Genomic DNA, 16,378 nt, shown 5'->3' with positions numbered 1-16,378 from the left:
ACTGAATCTATATGTAGAAATACAAAGCATAATATTAAGACTTAACAGGTGAAAAGGAGTCTCAAATTGAGGCAACATCATCAAGTCATTTGCAATCAAATGGTACAATTCTTAGTTTTGTGTGAATCACTTTATATGTATACGATGCTGTAGCCAAATTATGTAAACTACACCCTTTGGTACATCTTCAACTACAGAGATAATTTCTACACACAAAAAAAAAGCATATCCAACTAAATGTGCAGAAGCTCAAGCAAATGTGCAGTTTAAAACAGAATTGGCACCAGCTGAACTGCATCATCTCATAATACATCTCAACTCCTCAATACCTGCTCAGTGAATTAGAACGTTTACAGCATTAAAATTGAAAGGCAGCAGAAAGGCACATTCGGTCGATGCAAAAGTTGAAAACATGGGGAGAACAAGTGGTACATTAGCGCAACAACAGCCCATCACAAAATATCTTCAAATAAATTGGAAATATCGTAGAAGGAGCCCGTGGTTGACGATTACAGCTTAGTGACCAGTTAACCGACATGACACAAAGGAGAAATTGCCATTTTTTCCAAACGGCTGAATGATTTTTAAGATGGACTAAGTTGAAAACCGGTCTTACGAAAAGGACTGACTTTGGCTCATGTGTTATACAAATATAAAATAAATAATTATACATATATTATATATAAAAAAGATGCCCACCACCATGTTCCACTGCTTACAACAGCAGGGCTAACAAATCACTCGTTTTTTTGCCGTACAAATTCCACCATTAGTGTCAGTGACAAAAATACTAATGTCCTTCGCCAACAGCAGCATTTTATAAACAGCTAAACTGCTGCCATTTCAGACGATGTCTCTCCAGACAAATCGCAACCAGGTACATTGCCAGTCATACATATGCTCTCATATGCTCATTTACAATAGGCACCAAGGTGAAATCTCAAGGAAACCTGGAGGATACATCACACAAATACAGAAAACAACAACAATCTCTCTCTCCACTGAAACACTGCGCTGGGTCAGAACAATGCGTTTGCCTGCAGAGTCGTCAGTCATCTTCCTAATCGCTCTTATAACTTTCTCCGTTCCTCTGCTCCCGCAGTTTCCTCCTCTGCAGGTATCCGGTGCGCTGCAGACGGTTCATGCTGGCTCCCAGGAAGATAACGATGCTGATCGGCACTATCTTGGTGGTCACCCAACCCTGCAAGGAAAGAAATAATACAAAGACGCATGGGTTTCATATTCATTTTTACAACATAATAATCATTCTTTACCATTACGACACAGAAAAGTAACACTAATCTGAGTTTACAAATGCCTGATTTAGGAAATATTGTAGGAAATATTGTAGGAAATATTAGACCATATTAAGAAAATAAGGTGCAAATCACTTGAAAATGGCATTAAGAGTGACTGGGTTTAATCTGTCAAGACTGAAACACCAATCTAAGAGCAGAAATGCAAACATCTGCTGCAAAATCACTCGGGTCAGGCATAGAGACCCGTCTTCAATCTGGGGGAGATTGGGTGGCAAAAAAGGCCAAAAACCATCATCAATTATCATGATCGCATCCGAGTTCAAGCTTCTACTCTCAGGTTGCCGGTTTCTTTTGCTCCTGAGCAGAACAATTAGGCACTCCAAGTGTTTCATACCCTCAGCTATCAGACAACTAAACCTGGATTGGAGTCTATTTGACCAAATTTGGTAATCTTTGGAGTCAACTTTACTAATAATTTTAGTAACCTTATTTATTAATTTTCTTTTTTTTCTCCCTTCTTCCCCATGTCCCTGTTGTCTGACACCCAATGCACGATCTGATGTGTGAACTAATGATGGTGGGAAACTACAGATTAATGGATCTTCTGGAACCAATAAAGTTTTCTGAATCAACCTTTAAGTATCACGACAGATTCCAAAACAGAATAAAAGATCAAAATATTGTTCACTTTCTTACCATGACAGCATGGGGGAAGTAACCATTAGTCTGGCTCTGCAGTCCCACAGTGGAAAGCTCAGCTGCTACATATCGCTCAGGTGTGGGTTTGTCCAGGGTGGGTTTCCTGATGCGGGTCATCTTTGTTGCCACGAAGAAAGGCAACACACTCTGCATAAAAACATGTTTAATTAGCTCAAACGATCTTAAGTCTGTATTAAGTCTCAGTTACAGACATGCAGCACTTCTCCTGTGAAACATGTAAAATCTCATCGTCTGTGGATAGGGATTTTGAGGTGAAAATGCACCCAGGGTTTGCTGAGGTGAAACTGTTGTGCACACTCCAACCACCAGGTGGCACATGATTGAGTGACAACTAGAGGGAGCTAAAAACGGAACAAACAGACTGTATTATGTGGAATAACATGATTGCCTCTGCGCACAAAAGGCTAAAAATGGCGCATGAGATGCATCATTCATGAATCTGCTTTTATCCCATTGACGCTGGGGCAGAATCGAGAAGCCTTTAGAGGCATCACAGGGATAGATTTCATCTAATTGTCATACACGTCTACAGGTTTTACGAGTCAGAAACAAAAGCAACGTTAAAAGATGGTTTTAATGGAGCTCAGAATGCAGTCACTGGTGAGATATCACTCAAACATAACAATACACACCTGGATGATAATGCCCTGACGCCTGTACTCCTCTTGCAGGCCACGAGAGAAGAAATCCACAAAGGCCTGCACACACAGAAGGACACAAGGCCAAAATTTAACATTGCATTTTTATTATCAGCTAAATGCAATTTTACATTAAAGAAACAAGCAGATGCAAACCAATATCATAAAAATATCACTTTTTTCCCCAGATTTAATTCTTGCTTGCTTACAAAATGGCTTGTATCATGCATTATAGACATTGTATATATAAACTGCACCTTGGTGGCAGAGTAGACGGTGAGCAGAGGGAGAGGATACATGCCACTAGCAGAGGAAATGTTGAGGATAACACCTTTGGACCTGAGGAAAAACAATAATAAGGCAGATTTAGGATAATATACAAGGCCAGAACAGTGACCAGACATTAAATAATACAAAATGAATTATAATCTTTACAGAAGCTTCATTGTTGCTGTGGAAAACAAAATCTTTACTTTTAATGCTGCTGCCATAACACTAATAAGATACAAGCACACATGTGATATATATATATACACATTTTGGGTTGTGACAGGATCAGTGCCCGCTCGTGTGTTTAAGTCCTTATCTTTGCTTTAAAAATCACATCCACAACTTTCACATATTTCCCATGTCTGTCAGTGTGCTGTGTCTATACACATTCGGCCCACTGACAAATACACACACATTTCTGCTCCAAGCACGCACACACACACACAAATAGTGTGGTAGTGCCCGTGTGTGCGTTGCCATGGCAGCCTGTTGCTGCAGTGATGTAGTGGAGCGACGCTCCAGCCTCACACGGCATCAAATGTGCCTGCGCTGCCATTGGCCAGCAGGAGTCATATGGGAACAGAGCAGCCAATTGGATGGGAAGAGCACTTTGTGTGAATTGAAAGCTTGTCAGCATTGCGAACAAAGGAGGAGAGGGAAAGAGAGATGCAGTGATGGAAAGGGCTCGGGGAGGATTTCTTGTACCCATTCTCAATAAAAAAAAAAAAAAGACTCATCTCTATGGAAAAAGTAGTCTCCTAAATAGTCAAAAAATTCAATTAAATGAGGTGTTTAATCTTGAGTTGTGTGTAGCATCTGTGGCACCATCCCTCACTCCCAACACTGATGTTTGACTGCAGTCATGTCGCAAAACATGGAAGCCGATCATTTAAACTCACCTCTCAGCCATTCTGGGCAGCACCAGACGAGTCATCTAAAAAGCACAATGACACAAGCTTTGGTTAACTGACAAACACAAAAAGAACAAGAAGACTGGGGGAGAAGGGAAAGAGTGTTTTTTATATATATTACAAAAAAATGTAATTTAAAAAAAGAGTAAAAGTAGGAGAAAGAGAAAAGAGGGGGAGGCAGGCAGAGACCGACAGAGGGAGAGAGATTTGCGTGGGTGGCAAGTACAGACAGCGTTGGTGTAGACCACCGTTGCTCTGGGAACAACTGAGACACTGCAGGTACCATGGTAGAAAGAGCAGAAGAACAAAAAAATAAATAAAAATAAAGGGGGCGAAAGTGAGGAAAGAAACAAACTTTAAACACTTCATACATTGCATGTGTGACAAAACAAACTTACCTGGCACACTGAAGTCATGTTGACATTGATCATATATGTGATGAACTGGAACAAAGAAAACACCAGGTCAGATAAACACTCACATGAGAGCATGGGTTTATACAGCACAAAGAGGCCCTACGACACAGAAATGGTAGCAGGCATTGACCAATTATGGTACAAATATATAATTAAAGCCAGTCTGAGAATGAGGCAGACAAGCTTTTGTAAAATGATTCATTTATTAGCTTTTTTCTCTCTCTCTCTCAATTGTCCTCTATAAAAAAATAAAGATAACTCTCATCTGCAAAAAGGAACAAAATGTAACTATATGGAAACTCACATTGTCCAGATCAGGGATGTTGAGATAGTACTCAGGGTAGGAGTAAGACACACCGACATTGTTAACTGTTGAAGACAAAAAGTGATTATATTACCATTTTTAAAATATATATACACACATATATACACACACACAAAGTAGTGCTGCAATAGTAAAAGTAGCTTGAAGATTGAACACAGGGTGGCAGCAGAAGCAAAAAGATACACACGGGCACAGCCACACCTTGCATCCAGTGGAGAACAATTGGTATCATGAAAAGAACAAAGAGTTCCTTAAATGTTCAACTCAGGAGAACATTGTGAACTCCAGTCTTCAAATTTAAATACATCAGACATGATTTTCCTTTAGAAAGTTGCACATCTCACAGGTGGAATTTTTTTTTCTGACTGCATCTTCTGTGCAACAATAAAATAATGTAACTCAACATTTTTATTATATTATTATTATACAGGAAGAGATTAAAGGTTTACAGTTAAATTGGCTTGGCTTGGTTCAAACTGGTTTACAGCAGATTTCTGCTTTGCAGCACATTAAAAAACTAAGACATAATTCAACACAAACACAACAAATAGGCTCAATACAAGTGTTTCAAGTGTGAGACAGAAGTAGTTCTCCTAATATAGGAAAGGATGACATTCAACAAAACAGAAACAACTTCTGTTGATGTTGAAACTACCAAAAAAAAAACATTAAAATTCATGACTATACCAACATCTCACCTCTATCTACAAACGCACCATACAACACGTTACACAGTATATTGTTGCATTTTGCTTTCAAAGATAGGACTTCCCATTTACTTATATTTTTAGATGCAGTTACTGTGTAAAATCAAAGGAGATGGGAATACAAATGCACACGTCTCTTACCAAGAACACCAATGTCAAGACCGGCGAGCCCTGCCTCGATCTTGTCGTAGATGTCCGACTTGCCAAAGTCAACAGCAATGATCCTGGTCTCTACGTTATACTGCTCCTCTGTGAAAAAGGAGAAAAGGGGTTTATGTTTTGAATGATGCATTATACATAGCCAAAAAGTGTTTTAAACAAAAATAAAAAAGTAGCGAGTTCCAGTTGATCATAAGATGAATTATGTGAGAAAACGGTCATTGCTTAACACAATTTAAACCACCACACGAATGATGTCACCCAACAAGTTTTCAAAACCCTGTATAAACTCGGATGACACGAGCATGAAACCAGTCACAGTTAAAGGTTTGAACTCAAGAGGGCGCTGTGTACCAACAAACGAGGCAAGGCATCCCTCCCCACTTTCCTCCATCCCTCCTTCCCTTCCCTCACTCCCTCGTCAAACATGACGTGCCTACTGCAATTACAATTTATTGTCCAAAGACTTGTTTAGCTGATAGATGGCAGAGGGAGAGTTGCAAGAAGAAAATTGTTGGGATGTTGCCTCAGCAAAGACCAGTAATGAGTCTGTGAGTGTGTTCAGTCACGATAAAGGGAAAATAAAGGGGCTAAACATTAGTAAATTATAAAATTAAGGGGGATTATGGGTTTGAGCCTCCTTGAAATTTGCATCTCACCTCTGCGTTAATCAACACAGCCACTGAATGCACGTCAAAGAGAGTGAGTTTAAAGATTGGGTTGCAAAGAAGCAGGAAAACGGAGTAAGGCTTAGGCCAAATTGCAGGAATATTTGGGTTCACAAGTTAAGACGTGATCAAGAGTCTAATTAAATGTTCCCTAAAAGAGTGAGAGGAAAAACACAATGTCAACAATGAAATTATAGAAATGACCGGTTGGGTTGCTCGGTTACATGCCAGGGAGGGCGGCTCTGTCAGACTAATCGTGAGGGAAGAGTGCCAGAGTTGGGCACACAGCACCCGGCTCGTGACTACCCCCTCAGCCCCCTCTGTGGACTTGAAGCACGACAGGGGAAATTGCTCTGTGGGAGACATCAGTGACGGAGGGAGGGGAAGAGAGCGAGGGCACCGTTTAAACAGGAGACCTCACAGTTTTTTTAAAAAGGGGGATTTTTTGGACATGGAAAAAGGCGAGGGAAACGTCAGCCTTCTACGTCAAGCTGGATAATTCATCTGCTCTTTTGTCTTCATTTCAGCAGAAGAAGTAAACAATTTTTTCCATCTCTAGTGACCATAGTCCAACTCCTCATGTGTGAATCATACACCCCGTTATCAAGGCTTGGGAAACCCTGTAGCTGAAACATGTATTCACACACACTCACCAAGTGACTTGGCCACGTCTTCCAGCTTGTCCTGGGAGCGACTGATCAACACCATGGCAAATCCACGACGAGCCAACTATAAAAAGGAAGACACGTTAGATGTTAGGCGTGTGACGAAGAAGAATCTTTTGAGATTGTTGGCAACTAGATGGCAGCGAAAGGAAACAAAATTTTGAGCTTCAGAACCCATATATCAAATAAGTGCATGCATTATGCAAACATAAGGCTAGAACAGACCCTGCCTACAGGTTGAGATTTTGACAGCAGGAAAGACTTCACTCCTTTTAACTTAACTCATTTCCACCCTTTTCTGAATCACCATAAGAAGAAACGGTTGTGTAATGTGCAGGGTAAAACCTTGGCCTGCTTGTGCACCGACATATGCTGTATTTTGTCGTTTTGTCCGTCTATAATCCTGTTTAATCAAAAGATCTGTAACACACTATACACATAACCAAACCACACTATAGGCTCAACGGTTGAGGGTCTCCCCTATTCAGCGTATGCATGTTACGTCAGTATAAGGTCTTGTTGGTACGGTAAGCCTGCATGTGCGTGTGTGAGTGAGGGCTCTCTTCCATGTAAATAGGCCTTTAAGAGCTTTCCCCTACTATAGCCTAAGAGTGAACAGTAGGAGTATGTGTGTATGAGTCACAGCTTTCCTGTAAAAAAAAAAAAAAACATAAATAAATAAGGGTCCAAGAGCCTCACCTCCTCCGCATAGGATTTCCCGATTCCATCTGTGGCTCCTGTCACAACTGCAAAGACAAAGAAAAGCACACACAAAAAAAGTCAATATTGGTTCACCCCAAGAATCAAAACACTTTATATTCTTTTATGACAACACTGCAACCACAACGTCACTCTGAAACCATCCCAAAAAGTTTGCTCGTCATTCTGTAGATCTACTCTTTTGCGGCGCCTTCAAGTCTGACGACTTTCTTCATAATAATAACTCGGGGGAGCCTTTCATAGAGATAAGCCTGTAAACCTGTGTGACACACCTCACAGGTCACAGTCTCCTAAGCTTTTCGATGACAATCCTTTTGCAGTTCAATACATTCTTTTGAATAAGAAGTCGCCAACGCCTTGTGCAATCCATTGTGTTTTAATCTGCATCACATCTTCATCACTACACAGTCCGTTTCCTGTTTGTGTTGCTCAGCTGTGGTGATTTTACTCCTTTTGTTATCTACACCATCTTGAGTTGTATGCAACGCTGCTCAAACATTTAAGAAAGCAAAGGCTTCAATACCTTCCACACCCACCTATACTGCACAAGGAGCAGCTCGAGTCAAATTTAGACTTCTTGTACATAAATTCAGTGTTGAATTACTTGTCAGTTTGGTCAATCAACAAATCTGACTGGAAATGATTAAATCAAGTGTTTATATGGACGTAAAAAGGTGAAGGAAACGTCCATAGACGATCACAACTGTTGGGTACGAGCGGAGAAGAGAGGCTGAAGCTTGAGGAGAGAGAGACGAGCTGATGTTCTTGTGTTGAGAGTTCTCTGCACCTTGTCAAGCAAAGCAGAGCTATTTTTAAATCCTTCACTGCCCATCAACCCCTTGACTGAAGGAGAATGGGGAGGGGGGGTGTTGGAGGGAGAATAAAGAACAAGGGAGGTAAAAACACAAAAAAGAAAAGGTGGTAGTGGTGGTTAGAGGGGGATTGGGAGTATACACCAACACAGTTGTGCATCGTGAATATATTATTTGCAAGGCTTGATGAAAGATTAATAGAGGTAGAGGACATTCTCTGACAAAGAGCTGGAGAGCAGGGGGGAAAAAAAAGATGAGATGAGAGAGGGGATGCAGGGAGGAGGGAGTGATGACGAACATGGTGGAGCAGGAGAAGGGGGGGCGAGGTGGGGTAGAGTAGGGATCCTAGGGGTGGCTAAAAATAGAACTGGAGCAAAGCAAGAGAACGAATGAGTGCAGGAGAAACTGACAGAATGGAGATATGCAGTGGAGGAGAAGGTGGTTTGTGGGGGGGGGGGGGGGCGAGTGAGTGAATGAGAGAGACAGAAGCACAAAGTCAAAAGAGAGCAGAATCCTTGGTTATTTTTAAAACCTCCCCTATGATAAGAATGAAACGCTCCGTGGAAGAAAAGCCTCAATGGGCACGGGCTGTACCAACTCAAGCCGCCGCTGCAGATGCAGGTTGGAGCAAAACAGAGAGGCAAGGAGAAGCAAAGCAACACGACGAAACCTGCGTCTACATCCAGTTAGCTTTTTTGTGGTAAATGAATAAGAACGATCAATAACGTGCACCAAAAACAACATGGCAGGCAGGTGCAAACTGTGTCTGTAAAAAGGAGGATTAAAGTGTGAAGAGAAGCGTCTAAAAACAACACAACTGCTTGGAAACATCTTGGAAGTGAAGGAAAAAAACCACTGCATGATTCTACTCTCCTTTGATAGTGCTGCAACAGACTAAAAAAGCAAACACTATCAGAATATTAGTGCACTGACCACATTCCTATGAAGACGGCTGGGATACCTGCCAATCTTACATGTATGACTGCATTTCAGGTGCTTGAGAAAAATGAATAGAATGCGTCGCGCGTCCAAAAAGCCACGTGGTTCTACATATTGAACTTTCACCTTGAAGACAAAAATGCTCCAAAAAAGACATTGTGTGCTTAAAAATGCTAAAACTTGAGAACACCGTGTGCCACGTGCATTGCGTGCATTTTCAGAATACTGTAAAAACTCTTATCGGGGGTCAGATCTGTGTCTTTACAGAGAGTGACGCACAGGACTCTGCTCTGTGGTAACTTCATTTTCCAACTCAATAGTGACTAGTTAATTGTTTTAACAGAATTAACAGCTGTATGAAAACAAAATAATTTGACCAACAATTACTTCTTTAAAAAAAAAAAAAGGGACACCGTGTTCTCTGTATCATTTCCTCACTGGCAACCAAAACCCATCCCCCTTAAACCACGCATCATGCCTACCCCATCCTTGTGCTGTACTTATGAATGAGTGCACCCTCCTCCCACCCATTATATAATAGTACCATGTTCTCAGTAAACACTGTCAAGGGACTGAGTGAGAGTGAATTGTTGGGATCTAGATATTCAAATGCTTTTTTTCCTCCCTTTCCAGTTGCCAACATCCATCTGTAGTGCAAACAAATACCAGAACAAAGAAAGCGTTGCATGGAATTTCAAGAATAAGAATCTCAAATAAGTGATGAAAAGAAAAAGACTATAAGTCAAACGCACATGAAACCTAAGGATAAGGATGTGACAGGATGTGGTCAGCGCAAAGAGAGGAAATAAGTCAACTATGCATCTCCTTCACCTGTATAAAAGGAGAACAGTGCAAAACAAACACACCACTGCTCCCACTAGGATGTAATTCCCTTCACGTGAGCAACGCATTACATCTATGACACGCACAGTTGTGACAAAAAGGTTCTACGCAAGCAAGCACGTGAATGACAGTAGTGGCACTGGTGCTCAGAGAAGACACAGGCGCACGACGACAACAAAAGGGGTGGTGAATGTGTGTCGAAGGGTGGTGGGGCTGCCACGTACGAGTGTGCAATGGAAAAGAACTGTGCAAAATCCACGAATACATGCATCTCTGTTTGTGTGTCAGCAGGGAGGAAGTGTGCACCACTGCCTCTCATTCATTTCCAGCGAGAAGCCAGTATCCTACTCCACTCCCCGACCCCTATCCAAGAGGAAGCTGGTCCACACAATGCCACTTCGAAGGCATCCTCACGGGGGCGCGTTTGCACTGCAGCTATGCCGCGTTTAGTGCTGCACATCACGTCCAGAGGTATTGACATCCCCCAGCCTTTCCTGCACCCCCCCCCATACACCCCCCCACAGCAGTGGAGCAGCCCCTGCTGCTGCCTGCTCACTATTCCGAGGGTCTAAAAAAAGCAGCAGGAGGAGTAAAAATAGCAGCGCGCCAGCTCTGCCTCGTCTGGGAGCTGCCTGCCTGCCGCAGCACCTGAATACCAACAAGCAGCACCACCCTCCCCACCCCACCCCATCATCACAATCACCACGACAACCAGGCTGCTGCTGCTGCTGCATCCTCACCCCTCCACCTAAACCCACCCGATGCCAGCATTGAGCACAATTTTTCGATTTAGATTGTCATGGACAGTATGAAAAGGTAGGAGCTCATTGTGAAGAGTGAAAAGCTTAAGGCTTTTCCTGAATATGGAGCATTTTTATTTCTACTTGATCACTCCCCCCTTTGTGTAACGGTGCATGGGTCAGTTTTCAAGTTTTTTAGGACAATTATAGGGGGTTAAGAGTGAGTAAAATCAGACTTAAATGACACACACTTCACGCCCTCTCTCAACACACTACCAAATCCCCAATTAAGATTCTCAGTGAGGAGAGACTGCAGTCCTTGTATGCCCCGCTCTCTTTACGTACCGTTATGTAATCTGTCGCACCCTAAAGTCGCCTATCAACGAGCAGCCCCTCCTACCGCACAGGGAGCAAGAAAAAAAAAGTTAGGAGGGAGGGAGGGATGCAGCAGAACATCCAAAGACAGCCCCCACTCATGCAAACACACACACACACACACACCACTTTCCATCTGCTCACCTTCTATATTCAAACACACACACACACACGCTGCTTTTAATAGCAGGGGACATAAAGTCACGCAGTTGATATAAAAAGTTGACAAAAATAAAGCTTGATCGTGTCAGGGGAAAGAGAGAGAAATGAGGGGAAGGAGGGAGGGAGGGTGAGAGACAGGGACACAAAAAGAGAATGTGTACTTCAGAGGAGCCCAAGATAGAAGCAGCATCTATATTTGGGTACAGAGCAAATATAGTCTCGACCCCCCCCTCCCTCCTCATAGTGGCATATCTCATTTAAAAAAAAAAAAAATCTGAGTACTGAGACAAAGAGATTTAAACCAACGTAAACCAACGTCACAGTTTGCCTGCGAGCTGGTGAGAACAGACTGTACTGAGGAGTTTCCGTTCAAATTAAAGCTGCAGCAGGTGATTTCACTTCATTACGGCCGTCAGTCCTCGCCGCCGCCATAAAAAAGGTGTTTATCGTTGAGATCACCTGCACCTCTGTGGTGGCAAGAACGCATGGAAACGTGAACAGTGCATGACGGATCATACAGTTCATGTGTGACAGGTCACATACAATTCATTCCAGCATTACAAAAGAGCCAGAGCCATGAGGGTTTTGCTACGGATTTAAACTCATCTTAAATTTTGTATCTAAAACTACACAAACCACGTGCACTTTATGCCCAAAACTCACTCAGTGCAGGGACTAGAGCAGACTACAATACATTCTTCTGTGTGTTTTTTAAATGATGGAGGAAACTGAGAGACTGCCCAAAATGTCAAAGTATAATATTCCAACAGGAACAACATAAGAACAAAACTGCCTTTGTGTCACAGAGGACTGAAACTGAGGGGACAATATTGAGCTGAAAATGTGTGGAACTTCGAGTACATTCAAGTAAAAACTAAAATATAAATGCAATGTTTTGCTGAAATTATCCATTTATGTGACATTACTTTACTTGTACAACATTGAGTGGCAACAACTAACTCTTAGAGTCAAAGTAGTTGCAGAAGTGAGGTGAGCTGAAAAGAAGATTGTGTGAAGCTACAGAATGATCAGTTTATCATACGTTTGAGGGGGAGAAAATGAAACCACCATCAAAAAACACCTTCTCTCACACTGAAAAACATGAAAACTGCTCTTTAAAGATTGCAGGTAAAGCTTTGCAGCGTTGCAACAATGAGAGATGAAGATATTTGTGCAAAAAGTGAAGATGGCGGGATAAAAACGGTGCTTTCGTCACAAACTATAAATACACACACAACACACAGGATGGAGGCTTGGTATGTAATGAAGTGATGGTGGGGATGTTGGGAAGAGGAGGGTATTTTTTCCCTCTATTTTTTTTTTACCCAGCATCCCTGGTTCTGGCACGTGTCACAGAGCGTGTTCATGACATGAACAGCAGTATTAGCTCCCTCTCTCACTCTCTGCCCACACACACACAAGGCACTAGGGGGAAGCACATGCACTATAGGATGAAGTGGAGACCCTGCCTCAACTGAAGGTTTCATTCACATATGTGCATTTTCCTTACCATGAATGAAGCCTGATCCCAATTCATTAAAAAAAAATGGAAATTACAGTTAATGCATTCCTACAACTCCTACAATACTGTCCAGCACGTGATGATAATTTGCATGCTCCAAATGTTTATTCCTGGAGCCAAAATCACAACAAGTGCTGCTGCGGACCCAAGGTTGTCATCACTCCTGGGCTGCCCTGGTGAATGGCTGCATCCTTCTTATATAATAAGGCTATTTTCTCAATAAACTTAGGGATGGGAGGCACTTACACACTCTCTCTTATATAATATGGGATTCTGAGTGGTAAGACGGGAGCAGAGAACTGAGCACTATATACACACACTACACATCAAAAGTGAAAAGCTGCTCTTCTGGAAATTAAAAAAACAAGAACATAAGACTTCAGTCTTAGAAAAAAAAAACATCTAAATTATTCATTATCACTGAAAGTTATATCACAGCAAAATGCTATTTATAAGAATCTCCCCTCTGATTCATCTGCTCTTAATAAAGCTACAGACGTGGATTGGGTTGACAGCAGGAAGAGAGTGAGTGTGTGTGTGTGTGTGTGTGTGTGTGTGTGTGTGTGTGTGTGTGTGTGGGTGTGTGTGGTGTGTGTGGTGTGTGTGTGTGTGTGTGTGTGTGTGTGTGTGTGGTGTGTGTGTGTGTTAGAGAGGCTGGGGGAAGCCACATTGACTCACGTTGCAGTGCTCCCGTTCTGCCACTAGGTGTCCTATCCACTCAGGAAAAGACTCAGGAGAAACCCTTTGCTCTGCCTCACAGTCACAAGTATAAATCCACTGGAAAAAAAACCCAGGACGTCTTCCAAAACTAACATAATGAACTTAAGTTACCACCCCAGAATCAGTTTCACTGGTTACTGGGGAAATGTTTCCTGCAGCGGTTTCTAACCTGCCTGACAAAAACACTATTCTGTTATCAACCAAGGAAAGCTTCCCTCAACAGTATAGGAACTTTTCCTTGAACCCAAATTAAAACAGTTTTGTTACTTTATTTTGAAAGATTTGCTTACTTAATCATCGTCTCTTCATCACAAAATCTTAATACAAACTTTCATTTACATCCAATTCACTTTATTCATTAGATTGTTTACATGTTTTTATTCTACTTATTTAGCCTTTTAGTCAACTTGATGATCCAGATGTCCAAACCCTGAACCTAACATGTTGCTATTCTAAAAAGGAGAGAAGGAATTTGTGGTTTTGCAGATATACACATTGATTCAGTGACAGTAAAGTACATGAGGATTGTACAGAACACTCATCTAAATCATTATAACTGCACTTCCTTGGAGATTGGCACGAGGGTTGATAGAGAAATGTAAAACACACTTGTGTTGCTAATTGTTTACTGGCCTAAAGAGCAATAAAAAAATGGGCTTGTTAAATAGCTGTGGGAAACAATCATTGTTACAACAACAGGTGCCTCTCTGTTGTGCTTCGGTGAAAGGTGGAGACAGGGAGCAGCACCGCTTGACGTAACCGCATGTGCCAAGCCATTGTCCAACCTGGTCAGACCTGCACATCTGGTACAACCAGCAGAGGAGAACACCTCATCCTCTCCCCTCCCTTCTCTCCACACACGGACTTACTGCCATCTAAGGCATTAACCGTTACGATTAGCAAAGAACCAGTGACTTGTCAGACTGGACTGGCGACAGAAACTGGTTTCAGGGAGAGGCGTGCGACTCTGACCTCACTTGTTAAAAGAACACGAGTGGAAACGTGAACATCCATGGGCAACTATTTATATATTAAGGGTTTGATATGGATGAGTCATTAAAATGTAAAGATCTAAAGCATCCCCTCGATACAAACTGTATCCAAAGATTTAAAGAGCGAGGTTAAATAATTATTTGTGCGCCGAGACAACAACAATTAAACCTCTACTGCGCACAAACCATATCTGATATAATAGGAAGGCGGATGTACTGTGTGGTGAGTGGGGAGGGAGGGGGGGGTGTGTCTCTATGTAACCCAATGGATGACGAAGCAAGGAAGACGCGCATGACTCATCGGTGTGCACCGGCATTCCTCCGCATATTCCAGCAGAATCACAAAAAAAACAAAAACATGTCCATTAGTCATTCCTGAAGGCACCGCTCCACTGCGCTATGATGGCCGTCATTCAGGTCACCAATTAAACGCTCCAATCAGAACAAATAAGACACGTTAGAGGCAAAAATGAGACACAGAAAGAGAGAGAGAGAGAGGAAGGCAGTTGTGATTAAAACCGTCCGGATCGTCTGGTCTCGGGGTTTTAAGACCGAGATTGCCACGATGCAAAGAAGAGCGCTTGGATAATTGCGCAGCAAGAGGCTGCGGAAGCAGCGCCTAATATCAGACTATAGAAGTGGGTCAAGACATAGCAGGGCGATTCCCAGGAGACTAGTCACTACAAAATCAAAATATTACCCAATGAGACCATTAACCAGTTTTGCGTTGAAAACTGCGTCATATTGAATAAGTAAAAAGTACATAACCAAAAAGTCTGGCACTATATTAATATTCAAAGCGAGGGGAAATGTAATCAACGCACGTGTCAAAATGTTGGCCACACTTCCACAGTAAGACACGCTGTCAGAAGTCACGCGCTGGAAAAACAATCTGGATGTAGGTCACGTTTTAACTGAGCACAGGAGGTTTGTCCTACATCATGCGATGAGCCACTGTAGTTCAGAAGTGCGCTGGCTGAGAGCTCACCCACATAAAACAGCTCTGTGAAAAGTGCGCATAGCCTGCGCAATTTGGCTCCTGGCTCCTGGCTCACCACTGTGGGGCAACCCCCCCACCCCCACCGCTCCTACTGAGGGTGAAAACGCTGATTGGAGCCTCTGGCAGCAGACGGTGCCGTGTTTGACGCGAGGGGGGGAGAAAAACAACCAATTGAGTCTAATAAAAGGTCCATTATCTTGTCAAACAGCTGCCTACCTGCGCCTGTTACGTAACGCCAGCCCCCCCACTTTAAAAAATAAGCCTCCAAAACGCTCCAAAAAAAAAAAATGTTGCCAGTGTTTGAACCAAGGTGAAGTTTTTGAGGAACACAACCTCGTTTGCACGTCGAGTGCACCTGCCCTGCCTCTGGTGTTGTGTTGCCCTCTTCGTGACCGTGGATTGCGTGAAGTGAACACTGGATGTGACACCACTCACCTGCCCATCTGCCCAGCTTCGTAGACAGCAGCTGCCCGTTCCCCAACACCCAGATCCTGAAGCCTGAGAACAGCCTGTAGAGCAGCCACATCAGCACAGAGGCCACGGTGAACGCGCCGACCCAGAAGAGAGGCGCCTCGGCCCTGCGGAGCGTCTCCTCAACGTTCATCCAGTTCATGGCGGCGGCTCTCGGTGACTCGGTGTGTGTGTGAGCGTGTGTGTATGTGAAGACCTCGATTTTAGGCAATGTGCTCTAATTTCCCTGCCACAACGTGAGAGAGTCCCTTTATAAGGAGGTTGTATCTCACACTCACTCCCCCAACACTTGTCTAGCCTAATTCACGATGCACCGCCCTCCTCTGCTCCCATTGGCTGACTCT

The 16,378-nt window shown here is 42.8% G+C and overlaps 1 protein-coding gene across 1 annotated transcript; it reads right to left on the bottom strand.

The window, feature by feature from the left end:
* Nucleotides 1–61: 61 nt before the first annotated feature.
* On the bottom strand, nt 62–16,176 carry hsd17b12a (hydroxysteroid (17-beta) dehydrogenase 12a; the record flags this gene model as incomplete). Its single annotated transcript, XM_083894198.1, has 11 exons — nt 62–1,201; nt 1,956–2,105; nt 2,612–2,677; nt 2,875–2,956; nt 3,787–3,821; nt 4,197–4,241; nt 4,519–4,583; nt 5,388–5,495; nt 6,727–6,802; nt 7,438–7,484; nt 15,999–16,176. 11 exons carry the CDS (start codon nt 16,174–16,176, stop codon nt 1,061–1,063), a joined length of 993 nt encoding a protein of 330 aa, XP_083750324.1. The 3' UTR covers nt 62–1,060.
* Nucleotides 16,177–16,378: the final 202 nt, after the last annotated feature.

This window comes from Microchirus variegatus, assembly GCF_963457635.1.
Source record: "Microchirus variegatus genome assembly, chromosome: 8".
Lineage (NCBI taxonomy): Eukaryota > Metazoa > Chordata > Actinopteri > Pleuronectiformes > Soleidae > Microchirus > Microchirus variegatus.
Note: the sequence above shows the minus strand (reverse complement) of the source record. Positions and strands in the feature narration are given on the sequence as shown.